This window comes from Schistocerca gregaria, chromosome 6 (assembly GCF_023897955.1).
Source record: "Schistocerca gregaria isolate iqSchGreg1 chromosome 6, iqSchGreg1.2, whole genome shotgun sequence".
Taxonomy (NCBI): domain Eukaryota; kingdom Metazoa; phylum Arthropoda; class Insecta; order Orthoptera; family Acrididae; genus Schistocerca; species Schistocerca gregaria.
In genome coordinates this window covers 43,601,325-43,614,868 of record NC_064925.1, presented here as the reverse complement: position 1 = coordinate 43,614,868, position 13,544 = coordinate 43,601,325, and the positions used below count along the sequence as shown (strand labels likewise).

The window sequence follows — 13,544 nt, the reverse complement described above, 5'->3', positions numbered from 1 at the left end:
ACACGCTGTAGGGCAAATACCAGAACTGGAAACCCCCCTCCCATGTGTTTCCTGTTGGTATTCCCTCTGCCTCACTTCAAGCACACCTGGTATTTCGTTGAAAAATTTCTGACTTTAAATGGGTCTCCACTCGAAGAGGCAGCTTCTGCCCAGAAAAATAAAAAAAAAAGAATACAAGGTCTCTCTTATCTACGCTCACACGACTACTCTCTAGTACACACTTAAGTGCCTGACGCAGGATTCATCAAATACCTTTCAGACTATTTCTCTGCCGTTCCACTCTCGAATTGCACGTGGGAAAAACGAACACTTAAATCTTTCTGTGCCAGGTCTCATTTCTTTTATTTTATAACGATGGCGATTGTCCCCCTGTGTAGGTGACGGCGAAAAACATATTTTCGCGTTCGGAGGAGAAAATTGGTCATTGTAATTTGATGAGAAGATCCCGCCGCAACGACAAAAGGCCTCAGTTTTAATAATTGTCACTTCATTTCTCGTATCGCGCCCGTGGCACCCTGCCCGCTACTCCGCGGTAATACAAGACGAGCTGTCCTCCTTTGAGGAGAGTGTCCCATACCGCACAGCAATACTCCTGGAGAGAACGCACAAGCGTAATGTACGTAGTCTTTTCAGTAGATCTGTTGCATCTTCTACGTGTTCTTCCAATAAAACGAGGTCCTTGGTTCGCTTTCCCCCAGCATTTTCTATATAATTCCAGCTTAAATTGTTTGTAACTGTTATCCTTAGGCAAAAAGTTGAATCGACAGTATTTAAATTTGTTTGATTTATCCTGTAAAAGAAACTTAACGGACCACACACTTTTTATACTTTAGAGTCAATTTCCGCTTTTCACACCACACAAATATCTTGTCTGCATCATTTCGCAATTAATATTGAGCTTCTGATGACTTTATTAGACGGTAACCGATTGCATCATCTGCAGGTAATATGAAGGGGCTGTCCAGATTGTTTCCTAAATTGCTTATGTAGATAAGAAAAGCTGAGGGCTGGTAACACTTCTTGAGCTGTACCAGATATCACTTCTGTTTCACCCAAGCATTATTGAAATATATTCACTAATCGTAATAAACGTGCAAAAATATAATTAATCTTATAAACGTAGGCTTTCGGGGCCTTTGTCACACTCAATAAAAATTTTCTTGGTTCGTGACCACATTGTCAATATGTAAAACCACCGACGTTTCGGTCACTGTTACAAGTGACTTTCTTCAGGGTGTTTTTGTTTCCGATCACAAACACAGAAAAATTTTAGTGATTGTAATTCTTCTTCTTCAATTTACTATTTCATGCACTCATTTTTATGTTTGTTTTTCCTGTTCTAGTTGTTGGAGGTGAGACGATGTCAACAGACAATACTGTTTATCCCTCTTCGGATGAAGAAAGTGACAATCAAGGAACGAGCACCTCCAGTGACAGACTTCCAGCTGACACAGTGCTCACTGTCTGCTGCGTTATACTTACAAGTCGTATCCTGTACGTAGTCAGTATGTGGTAATCAGCACAAAGCCTTCCTTAAGCCGTGTGCTTCAAATCTCTCTCCGATTCTAGATGTTAAAGAGAGGTCAGAAACGACACTATGATTCGCTCTATGTACTGGATTTTCATAGGCACTCTGTGATAACGTAATTAAAAAGTTATACATTGCCCTCAAGAGGCAACTGTAGCAATTTTTTGTTGAAGAATTTAATCAGTTTTGGAAATGCTGTTGCCTTTGGATGAGAAAATGTCTAGTAACATCAAGATACTTCAAAAGACTTTATGACTCTTTGAGTAGCAGACTTAAGTACAAAAGCCCTTGAGCTAGGCTCCCATGTGTAAAGAAGGTGGTGTGCATATCGTTAATAAAAATTTCGTAAGCTTTGTACGTTTCAGAACTCACCATTTAGTACTGAGTGTTTATTTAAATTATATACTCTGTGGTCTGAAAAGAAGACAAAAAGTGAAGAATGTGACACATTAAAGAAAACATGAAATATCGTTTTTATTTGTGTCTCACAATGTAATCAATACATGCTGAAAAATTTAACAATGTTTAACAATAAACTCTTACAGAAGTTACAAAATTGTACAAAATCAGTCAAACATTTTTGTACAAACTTAGTCATCCATTATCAACATCATGTTAAGAATGTAACTTACTTCTGTATCAATAGATCGACTGTTTGTGTACAGCAAATATAATGCCAAAAAAAAAAAAAAATGAAGTGAACAGCTTGTTATCTTTAAGTGAATCTCTTTCGGTATTAAGTCAGTTCACTCTGATTGTTTTTATTGCAGGTAAAATAATCCTTTTCCTTGGGACGAAAATTGTTTCAAACATACAGAAATTCAGAACGATTTTCCGTTCACTTGTTATCAAAAATGTATTGTTTAAGATTACAATTAATTTACATTAAAGAGGCGCTGTCATTTCGCAGCAGGAACATAACTGTTCTCACCTTATCTACAGATATGTCTCACTCCACCCCGAATAGAAAGAACAAGCATCAATTATAAAACGAAAGGTACTGATGTACTTACGTTCTAAATTATCAGTTAAGTTAGTAAGACAGAATAGGATTAAATGTTCCATCCTATCAGGAGCAGTAGATTCACTGGTACGGTGCACAATTATAGAAGAATTTTCCATATTCAAAAATGCATTGCATTCAAATACGAACTCTTCATGAAGTTGTTGGTTGTGTATCACAGCCAGGCTGAAATGCTAGCATTCTGTACTTTTATGTCTGCCTGGAGTGGCAAAAATAAGTTGGAATTGGCCGCAGGACGTGACCGGGTTGTAACGCAAGATCTGACGGCCGGGAAAAGATTAGACTCACAGTGAGTTGCCAGCGATCAGGAAGATTACTTATCTTTACTCTCCCTCTGAAGCAGGCAGCGTCTATTGCTCTCATAGCAAGTAGATACGTAATTAAGTTCACAATACAATTTACAAATCCATAGTGCAATCCAAATCTTAACTAAGTTCTAAGACCAAGGTCGTATATAATATCCATCAATAACACTTCGATATTAACACAGCTAGCGAGAGAGAGCGCGTGGCCGTTTTTTCTTCTTTTGTGGACTGAAGAGATCATCCAGGATGGGACGTAAGGATAAAAGAAAAACACTTTGTTTATTACACATTCAGTTAGGTTTGGGCACGCAATGGGCCCTTTAGCCTGGTGTCTTTAGTGATGTCTATCTCCTGTGGAGGGTGAAATGTGTCTAGGCTATTATGTGTGACTGATTCCTCGTGTTATGACCGATTGTCATTAGAATCGATCTACAGTCCAGTTCTAATGCCGGTTCTCTAAGTTTCCTCAACAGCGCTTCACTAAAAGAGCGTCGTGTTCCCTCTAGGAGTTCACGAAGTATCTCTGCAAATACTTGCGAATTGATAAAACCTATTGGTAGCATACAAAGGAAATGACACAATTTCAGAGTCTTTGTTGATCCCATATAGACATGATTTTATGTATATAGACTGAAACGGCAAGAGAAAATTTGTACAAGGGCCGCTATCGAACCCGGCTCCCCTGCTTACGAGGCAGATGTGTTAACCACTTTTTTTTCTCTTTTTTACTATTTTATATTTTCGGTCTCCTTGCCATTTTATATTTTCTTTTTTTTTCCTGGAGGGCAAGTGCTCTACCATTTTTTAAGAGAAGGTAGGAGATAAAGAAACCTTTATTATTCACAAAACCATAGTACGTCATTATATATTAAAACTGTTCTGGAAGGAACCTCGCTGCTGTCCTACCATGCAGCATAAAATAACAACAAACACAAAGTGGCGCAACCTCCAGCACCCTTAAGAAAAGTATTTATCGATATTAAAACAAAATTCGAAGTAACAATCCATTGCTAACTGTGCAACTGTTAGTTCTTCCTAGGTCGCATATTCGCATAGTTGTCCTTACCTGATCACTTATACTTCGGGTGCGCCGGGTGCGCAAATATGAGCGGCGGTGCTCATCTTTGTGAAACCCAACAAGTAATGGCGGGTCCGCAGAAATCGTTCCTAGGTAACTGGCATACCAGGTCTTGTACTTCCGTAGCCGTAACAGTTTTCTGTAGCCATCTTGCAAGTGTTGCCAGTAATTCAGTACGTTCAAACGTCTGTGTCTGGCCATTAAAATTGCTACACCACGACGAAGACGTGCTACAGACGCGAAATTTAACCGACAGGAAGAAGATACTGTGATATGCAAATGATTAGCTTTTCAGAGCATTCACACAAAGTTGGCGCCGATAGCGACACCTACAACGTGCTGACATGGGGAAAGTTTCCAACCGATTTCTCATAAACAGCAGTTGACCGGCGTTGACTGGTGAAACGTTGTTGTGGCGCCTCGTGTAAGGAGGAGAAATGTGTACCATCACGTTTTCGACTTTGATAAAGGCCTATCGCGGTTGCGGTTTATCGCATCGCTACATTGCTGCTCGCGTTGATCGAGATCCAATGTCTGTTGGGAGAATACGGAATCGGTGGGTTCAGGAGGGTAATACGGAACGCTGTGCTGGGTACCAACGGCCTTGAATCACTAGCAGTCGAGATGACAGGCATCTTATCCACATGGCTGTAACGGATCGTGCAGCCACGTCAGGGTCCCTGAGTCAACGCATTGGGACGTTTGCAAGACAACAACCATCTGCACGAACAGTTCGACGACGTTTGCAGCAACATGGACTATCACCTAGGAGACCGTGGCTGCGCTTACCCTTGACGCTGAATCAGAGACAGGAGCGCCTGCGATGGTGTACTCGACGATGAACCTGGGTGCATGAATGGCAAAAAGTCATTTTTTCGGATGAATCAAGATTCTGTTTACAGCAGCATGATGGTCGCATCCGTGTTTGACAAACATCGCGGTGAGCTCACATTGGAAGCGTGTATTCGTCATCGCCGTACTGGCGTATCACCCGGCGTGATGGTATGGGGTGCCATTGGTTACACGTCTCGTTCACCTCTTGTTCGCATTGACGGCACTTTGAACAGTGGACGTTACATTTCAGATGTGTTACGACCCGTGGCTCTACCCTTCATTCGATCCCTGCGAAACCCTACACTGCAGCAGGATAATGCACGACCGTATGTTGCAGGTCCTGAACGGGCCTTTCTGGATACAGAAAATGTTCGAGTGCTGCACTGGCCAGCACATTCCTTAGATCTCTCACCAATTCAAAACGTCTGGCTAATGATGGCCGAGGAACTGGCTCGTCACAATACGCCAGTCACTACTCTTGATGAACTGTGGTATCGTCTTGAAGCTGCGTGGGCAGCTATACCTGTACATGCCATGCAAGGTCTGTTTGACTCAATGCCCAGGCGTATCAAGGCAGTTATTACGGCCAGAGTTGGTTGTTTTGGGTACTGATTTCTCAGGATCTATGCACCCAAATTGCGTGAATATGTAATCACATGTCAGTTCTAGTATATTTGTCCAACGAATACGCGTTTATCATCTGCATTTCTTCCTGGTGTAGCAACTTTAATGGCGAGTAATGTATATGTAATGGATCGTCATCCCTGTGATGCACGCCACTGCGTCCTGCTTATGATGCAGAAAATACGTTTCCTCTGGAAAAAATACTTCGTTGGAAGATGTTGCTGTATATATAGTCCGCCGCATGAATGCTAGTATCTCCCTTGCTAGGGTCCAGACAGCCAACGCGTCGCCGCAGACCAGCCGGTGGTCTTCCGTATCCAGCACGTCGCATTGTTGACACATGGGCGGATCCGCCAAATGTATTGCGTACTTTTTGTCATTCGTTGGTTATTTCCGGTTCACTACAATGTACCACGTGGACCTGACGTATGTAGGTGGGGGTGGTGTACGGTGCGCCACACCACGTGCTAATTAACGGCTGGATGTTTCCGTTCGACCTTGTTCCGGGTGATCTGTCGAAGAAGCAGGTGGTACACGTCCATCGATGTAGACAGTTACGTTCGACAGCTTTTACCGACGTCCCGACAGTGTTCAACGATGAACGTGCGCACATACGTTAAGGTTGGCGATATATGGCCGACACTGACCGGAGGAAAATGCGATGTTGGTACTAGCTCTTTGATGGTCGTCCCCGTAAGAGAGTCATTCCTGTTGCGCCACCGTTTTAGCATAGTATTAATACACATGGCACGCGCCTTCTCGTGCACGTTCACAATCGAACGCCCCCTTCTTGCGCTGGGAGGGTAAGTGTGTTGAACTGTACCTTAAAGAGCTGTCCCAGGCTTACATAGTACCCAAAATCCGCTTGAATCCTCATAGCCATCGTGCGCGTCATGAGGAGAAGGTGTTTCAGGTTTCACATCATGGGCGCGAGACAAAGGTTGATGAGTAACACTCGCTGCAGCATATCCATCGACCTAGTGCGTACAGCCGCACTGACGAGCGGACTCTGAAGAACAGCCGTCGGTAGTCGTCCGCAGGCGTTTCCGCCGTCTCTTTATGAAAGGTGATAACCAAACGGCGAAGGGTTTGCACCACAGGTAAGGATCCTTTCGTTCCTAGTTCCAGTCCACGCCCCACATGCATGAATTGTGATTTTGGGAAGTTGACCTCGCTGCCAGCTGCCATCCCGTACGTCTGTAGCCTATCCAGTGTTGATTTAGTCTCCCCCTCATTCTGGAGACGAGGAATTAATGTCATACGCTCTGCATTTGAATGATAGATGCCGCAGGGAGAGAAAGACGGCGGCGAAGGTTGAGTGGCACGGTTCTAAGGAGATCGCATATAGGAGGATCAACAAGGGGCAACCCTGCCTGAGTGACCTTGAGATCTTAAAATACTCAGCTGATCACAGTCAATGAGGTGGCGCCGTGCAACAGCCGCATCACTGGAGTGGTCAAAACTGGCGAGACACCCATCCTATCAATCAATCACCACCGCCAGGTACACCACATGGCCCACTCTACCCAAGGCATGATCGAAATCTACAGCAACTAGTCGCCCCCCCCCCCCCCCCCCCCCCCCCGGAGGCGGCTTGCAGGCGCGAGGGCGACGAAGTCACGATAGTCTCACAAGGCTGCGTGGACATTACTGATGCCGCCAAGAAAGGTCTGATCGGCATGTTTTCGATCCACCAGTGACGTTTTGGTACGGCTGCCCTATGCGCACAAAGATCTTGCAGTCACTATTAAGGAGGGTTAACGACCACGGGGCTACTGTACAATGAGTCCTTCCGTGAATTTAATGGGAACCGGTACTTCTTGCTGCACAAGCTCATTAAACATGCATAACCACATCGGTATCATAATGGCCACAAAGGCACGGTAAAATTCCCACGGGAATCCGTCTGGACCTGGGGACCTGTTGCAGGCACCTCGTGTAATCGCTTCCTCCAGTTGCTCACACGTAATTTCAGATAACACGCCCGCTTCCCTGTTCACATGCGTCTCGACTGGGATCTCTTCAAGGACTTTCTCCAGCTCCCTCTGGTCCTGCTCGTTGCTCGCATAGAATCTGCTAAAATGATCCGTGAACGCCTGTGCTATGCCCCTTTGTGTTGAAAAGCGACGGCCATCGCCGAGATCGAACACATGAATTAACGTCCTTCGTCTTCTTCTTCTTTTCTTTATCACATAATGCCTCGAGGGAAACTCTTTGGGCAGTCACCCTGCGACCTCGCGCGTTTCTTCATACCCGCCATCCTTAGCGTCGCAAGTTGTACCAGCTTCGCCTTGACACGGTGGACGACCGTCTGGAGTATGTGGTTGACCTAACAGATCCCGGAGAGCCGTAAAGTAAAAGTCAGTGATCGTGCGCTGCCATTGAGAAACCTCCTTCCCGTAACCTACTAACGTCCTCCGTGAAGCTGGCTTCGCACACTCGATCCACCACTGCTGGAGAGAACCATAACGGTTTCGTCGACGAAGGCAGCCATGCCACGCATCCTCCACCATGCGCCGGCATTCTGCATCACGCAGGTGGGAGACGTTCATTTTCCAATTACACCTCCGTCTCCATACCTGCTGTCTATCAAGGTTAACCGTACAAATATATGCCTCGTGGTCTGTAAACGCTGTCGGCCATATTTCTGCGCGCACCGTCGACATCGGTAAAGCCCTGGAAGCGTAGATCCGATCCAAACGGCTCGCCTAGTGGCTCGTAAATAATGTATATTCTGCTTGGTTGCGATACGTCAGGTCCCACGTGTCGACTAATTCCATATCATGGACCAGCTCCCGAAGTTCTTGGCTAGGAGTATAGTTAGGATGTTGGTACTTTCTGTCGAGCACACAATTAAAATCTCCTCCGACTATGCAAGCATCGAATCGTCCCTGGAACAACGGTGTAACCTCATGGGCGTAAAAATATGCTCTTTCCCTTCTCTTATCCGAGCCTGACAGTGCGAATATACTGATCAAAGGTATTCCACCTGTGGTCACGGCCGTACCACGGGCAGAAGGCAAATACTCCACTTTGTCTGCACGTGTCCCTTACTTTAACAGTACCTCTGTGCCAACGCCTCTCTCGTCCTAACCGCAAAAGCCCGAGGGAGGAAGCACCCGAACTTCCTGTAATAGCGCTATGACTAAATCTGAAGCCTTTATCAGGTCACTGAGCATCATGATTTTCACCGACGTGCCAGTGCTATTGATATTAACTGAGCGACCGTAAGGTGCCTTATCTGCGTTGACACCCATGCAGCAAGCTTCTCGGATAGGGTCTTTCTTCCGTACACAGGCTGCTTTCTTACTGAGCTCCCCGCCGTCCCCTCACATGGTCTGCCATTATTCTGAGTGTGTGGGAGCAGTTCCTCCGGCATTATCTGGCTCTTCTGACCAGTCCCTATAATTGTCGTGCGTCGTAGGCGCCGCAGCCTCCTCGGTAGCCTGTTGCCGTCGATCGAACTCCTCCGCCGTTTGCAGAAACAGAAAATGTCTGATAGGATAGCCGCAATCAGTGATTTTACAATGTAACTTTTAATCCGTCTTGATTGCAAAATGTTTATTCATATGACCAGTTTCGGTTCCTTTAGAACCATCTTCAGATCTGATATTTCGGTATCAGGAGTAACCCGTCCAAATACAGCAACTTTCCCATGCTGGTGTGACGGAGTTCTATCGCTATCTGTCCGACGCCATTGAGGGCAGGATAAGTTTTGAAACTCGCCCATTTTTCAGACACAGGGGATTGGACCGTTCCGTAAGGACGTACGGCCTCTGTCACCAATTACTCTGGCTGTTCGAATGGAAGCTCTAAGACCCGGATCATTCGTTGTCCCATGCCGGAGTGTTCAACTGCAACCGCTCCAACATTTCCGTCCGAATGACGGAAACGGAGTCCTTGTAGGAGTCGGAGTAGTAGTTCGTCACATGCCGCTTCACTGATTAACATGACATAGACCACGCTGCTGACTGTACATAAGTGTATTCCAACTAGAACGTCAGGTTCGGTTTTTAACTCGTCCCCTAAATAACGTTCGATCTCGTAAGCCTTCGGCCGAGCATATTCGTTAACAAAAAAAAAAAAAAAAAAAAATATATGTGTCGATTTGCGGAACGACAAGGCTACGACTCGTTCTATGCATTACCGCGGCACAGCGCTACACACTCAACGTAAACACCTCTCGCTCAGACGTGCGGCAGGGAAGTGAACACCGTCCGAACCGCTGCGTCGCTGAAGGCTGAATCCAGCTTACGCTGACGGCATTACAGTCGATCTACAGTCCAGTTCTAATGCCGGTCCTCTAAGTTTCCTCAACAGTGCTTCTCGAAAAGGGCGTCGTGTTCCCTCCAGGAGTACGAGAGGTATCTCCACAATACTTGCATATTGATCAAACCTACTGGGAGCATACAAAGGAAATGACACAATTCCAGAATCTTTGTTCATCCCACATAAGTATGATTTTATATATATAGACGGAAACGGCGAGTGGAAATTTGTACGAGGGCCGGGAATCGAATCCGGGTCTATTTCTTACGAGGCAGATGCGTTAACCACTAAGCCACCCATTTCTTTTTATTTTGTTATTTTTTTTTATTTTTTTTTTTTTTTTTGACCGGGACTCAAAAGTGGATTTCCAGCTTATCGCGAAAAATCGCCTTACCTTTTTTCCTTTCTTTTTAGACGCTACCCTTCATTTTTTATTTTACAAAAATGGATAAAGGAATGCCGTTCCTTTTCGGCGACGTAACCAGAATAATAAAAGTCGTCCCTTTACGACATAAGGATGCTCCATGCTATAGCCCACTGCGGATTTTCCGATGACTACCGTATCGCCACTGTGTTGTATCCGTTATTTATTCTATCTCATTAACAAAAAGGAACTGGAAAGAGGTTCGAAGGTTAACAAGTCATGGATAATCCAACTGCGAGGCGGGCTATGGAATGCGCTCCAAAGAAAATTAGAAAAAATGTCTGTATTTAGGGTTGTTAACGATCGCACAGTGTCTTTCGTTTAGGTAGTACCAAAAATCGGGTACAGTATTTTCGCCTTTGCCGAATAGGTAGTGAACAGCGTGGCCGCTAATCCACGCAACAGAGTTCGTTTTTGCTCTTGGGAAATACAACCCATCTGGGAAACGAAGTCATCGTGTAATTACCCCGTTGGGAGTCGTGCGTGTGAGAAAAGTCAACATCTGGCGCACCAAATACCGAACGTCCTTTGCCGAGCCGCATTCGAAACGATGTTCATCCGTGTGAAGCACTTGTCATGTGGCGCAAAATAGTGAGTCGGCGAGGTGGATGTGATGTAGGCGGGACTGGCACAACTGTTTCCCTTTAACAGTTATACACCATGAAGATTGCATGTCAGTATCAATGGTGGTGGCATTCACTGCCTGCCACACAGCACGCCACTTTGTAGTGGGGTGTTTGCTTTCAGTCACATTCAGCGTCCAGTTGCATGGCAGTATATATCGCCCTCGTCGTCATCAAGCGTGTGGGTAGTAGTGAGGTGTGGATGTAGCTTGATTCAAGGAAGAATTGGCTAATGGAGAAGAAGGGTGCTGGTGTGTCCGATATCGTCACAGGGGGTGTGAGTGAGGCGGGTCGTAAGGTTCTCCAGTAAGAGACTTGTGAAGCACGTTGGGTTTCGTCTCCACAGGTGCAGGTGACAGCTGACGAACGGGGCCTTCGCTCTGTTCTGAACATGACAAAGGCCTAAACCCCTCTGCTCCTCGGGAGGGTTAGGGACTTGTAACGAATCTTAAATAACATGCCCTTACTAACAAATGATCCCAAAACCGCCAACATGCGGTGGGACAGAGTATACATTGGCACGGCGGCTTACACAAGTGCACGGATCACCATGGCAGGCTCCGCACCTCGATTCAAGTTCTCACTGCCTCGCCAGTCTACTTTAAATACTCTCTTGGAGTCTTGGCAATTGGATTCGCATGCATGTTCTGGACTAACAAGTCAGCATCGAACTTAAGTGGGGGATACAGCCTGAAACTTATGGCCAGGGATTAACACGAGGGATTGCAAACCACTGAAACAGTAACCAAATATGATTCTTGAGTTTCTCCCGGCGTATTTGATAATCAAAATATCCACGGGTGTACTGCCGGTCTATAGTGTCCAACGGGCACAATATTTCGGCGATCAAACATGTCGCGTCTGAGATGACGTCGGTGTGATGGCTCTGTCCTCCGTGTGACGACGCCGTCGCAATCTGTTCCACCGCGCTACCGTGGCACGGGGCGCGGATGGCGGAGGGAGCGCGCCGCGGGCGGAGGGTATTTAAATCGGCCGCCGCCGCGACCGAACCCACAGCACGCACGCACGAGTCGCTGAGATGTGCAGCCGCGAGAAGGACGTACCTGCGCTTGCTAACGACGCGAAGGGTGTGGCAGATCGCCGTCCGGCCGCGCTTGCGCCGTCGGCGGCCCCACCTGGCCCCCCACTTATGACGACCAGTGCTATGGCTATGGATTTGGTGGACACAGCTCCGGGAACTTTGAAGACAGCGCTGTCTGTTCCGCTCCCCGATTCTGAAGATGAGAGCTCCACCGCCCCTCAGCCACGCGGACGAAGTGGGAAACAGAAGAGGAGGGCAACAGCCGCGACGTCCGCTGTTCGCAGCTCGCCGATCGAGAAGAGGGCCAAGCAAGATTTCGCCCCTGACGCTGATGGTTTTGTCCCGGCCCGGCGCACTGCAAGACGCATGCAGTCATCGACGACGCTTCCAACTGCCGTCGCCAATTCATTCGACGCGCTCGCTGACGCGCCGGACCAGCTGCAGCGCGATCCTGCGCCAAAGAAAGACTCCCATCTCCCGCCGGCGGTCCTCCAGTTTCGGCCGCCCTATGGGGAACTGCAGAAGTTGTTGCGCAGCTGGACAACGGCCGTGCATACTGTGAAGCCTGCCGGACGAGACCTGTACAGGGTCACACTCCGAACTGCTGACGACAATCGCCGGGTCACTCAGGAGGCGTCTGAGCGTGGTATCCCGTTCTATACCCACGCTTCCGCACCTGACAAAGTCTTGAAGATTGTCATCCGGGACCTCCCATTCAACATGGAAGCCGATCACCTGCATCGCGAACTCGCTGACCTGGGCTTCTACATACGGGCAGTCGTGAAGATGAAGTCTCCTAAATCGCGCGATGATATGCCGCTCTTCCTGGTCGTCTGCTCCGACACCGTGGAGAACCGCATACTATACCAATTGACGCGGGTCGCCGACGTTCCGGTTCAGACCGAAGATCTTCGCTCCAGGAGAGGCCCTGTGCAGTGCTTTCGCTGCCAGGGGATCAATCACGTCGCGCGCCACTGCTCTATGCCGGACAGATGTGTTAAATGCGCCGGCGCCCACGCAGGAAGTGCGTGCCCCCGTCCGCCCACTGAGAAGCCGACTTGTGCACTCTGTGGCGGTGCTCACGTGGCCAGCTATCGTGGGTGTGAGGTGTGGAAGCGTGCTATCGCTCGGCAACGTGGCCAAACACCAGCGGCACATCCGAAGAAGCCAGCAACGAGACGGCCCGGCGTCTCTTTCGCGGCGGCGTCAGGGGCGCCCTCACCGTCCCGGCTGCGTCGGCTGTTCCTGCTCCTGCCGCGTCCGATGGCGTGCCGATACCTGAGGCTCCTACGCCTCCACCACAGCTGCTAGTGGCGGACCCGGGTACTGCCTCTCCTGGGCCGTCGGCCGGACCGCGCCCCGCCAATCGCCGGCGCGGGGGTCAGCGCCCCTGGGTACCCAGCGCTCAGCACCGTCAGTCGAGCAGCCCCAGGTGGACTCTCCAAGCGAGTCAGCCACGCCTCCCCCTTCCAGCGACGGAGCCGCGCCGGCTGCCTCCACCGCTGACCTGGCCAACCTCGTCGCGCAGCTCACTGCCTTGGTGACCAGTGCTACGAAATTGATTGAAGCCCTGTCGCACCAACTCACCGCTGCAGTGCCGCTGGCCTCTCCGGCCCCGACCGCTGTCAACACTCACCAGCTGCACCATGGGCAGCGTTAGAAGGCTCACGGTCGTCGCGTGGAATGCCAACGGCGTCCGCACTCAAGCTGGTGAACTTCGCCAATTTCTTCGAGATGTAGCCGTCGACGTCTGCCTTATCAACGAAATCCACCTGAAGCCTGGGGTCGACGTC

At 48.2% G+C, this 13,544-nt stretch overlaps 1 protein-coding gene across 1 annotated transcript in view; it reads left to right on the top strand.

The window, feature by feature from the left end:
* The window catches only part of LOC126278711 (division abnormally delayed protein-like), a 58,747-nt gene extending 56,722 nt beyond the window's left edge, over positions 1-2,025 (top strand). The window contains exon 5 of the mRNA XM_049978985.1: positions 1,344-2,025. Within this exon, the coding sequence (XP_049834942.1) occupies positions 1,344-1,516 (173 nt within the window). The 3' untranslated portion in view covers positions 1,517-2,025. The remainder of the gene's footprint in view (positions 1-1,343) is intronic.
* Positions 2,026-13,544: the final 11,519 nt, after the last annotated feature.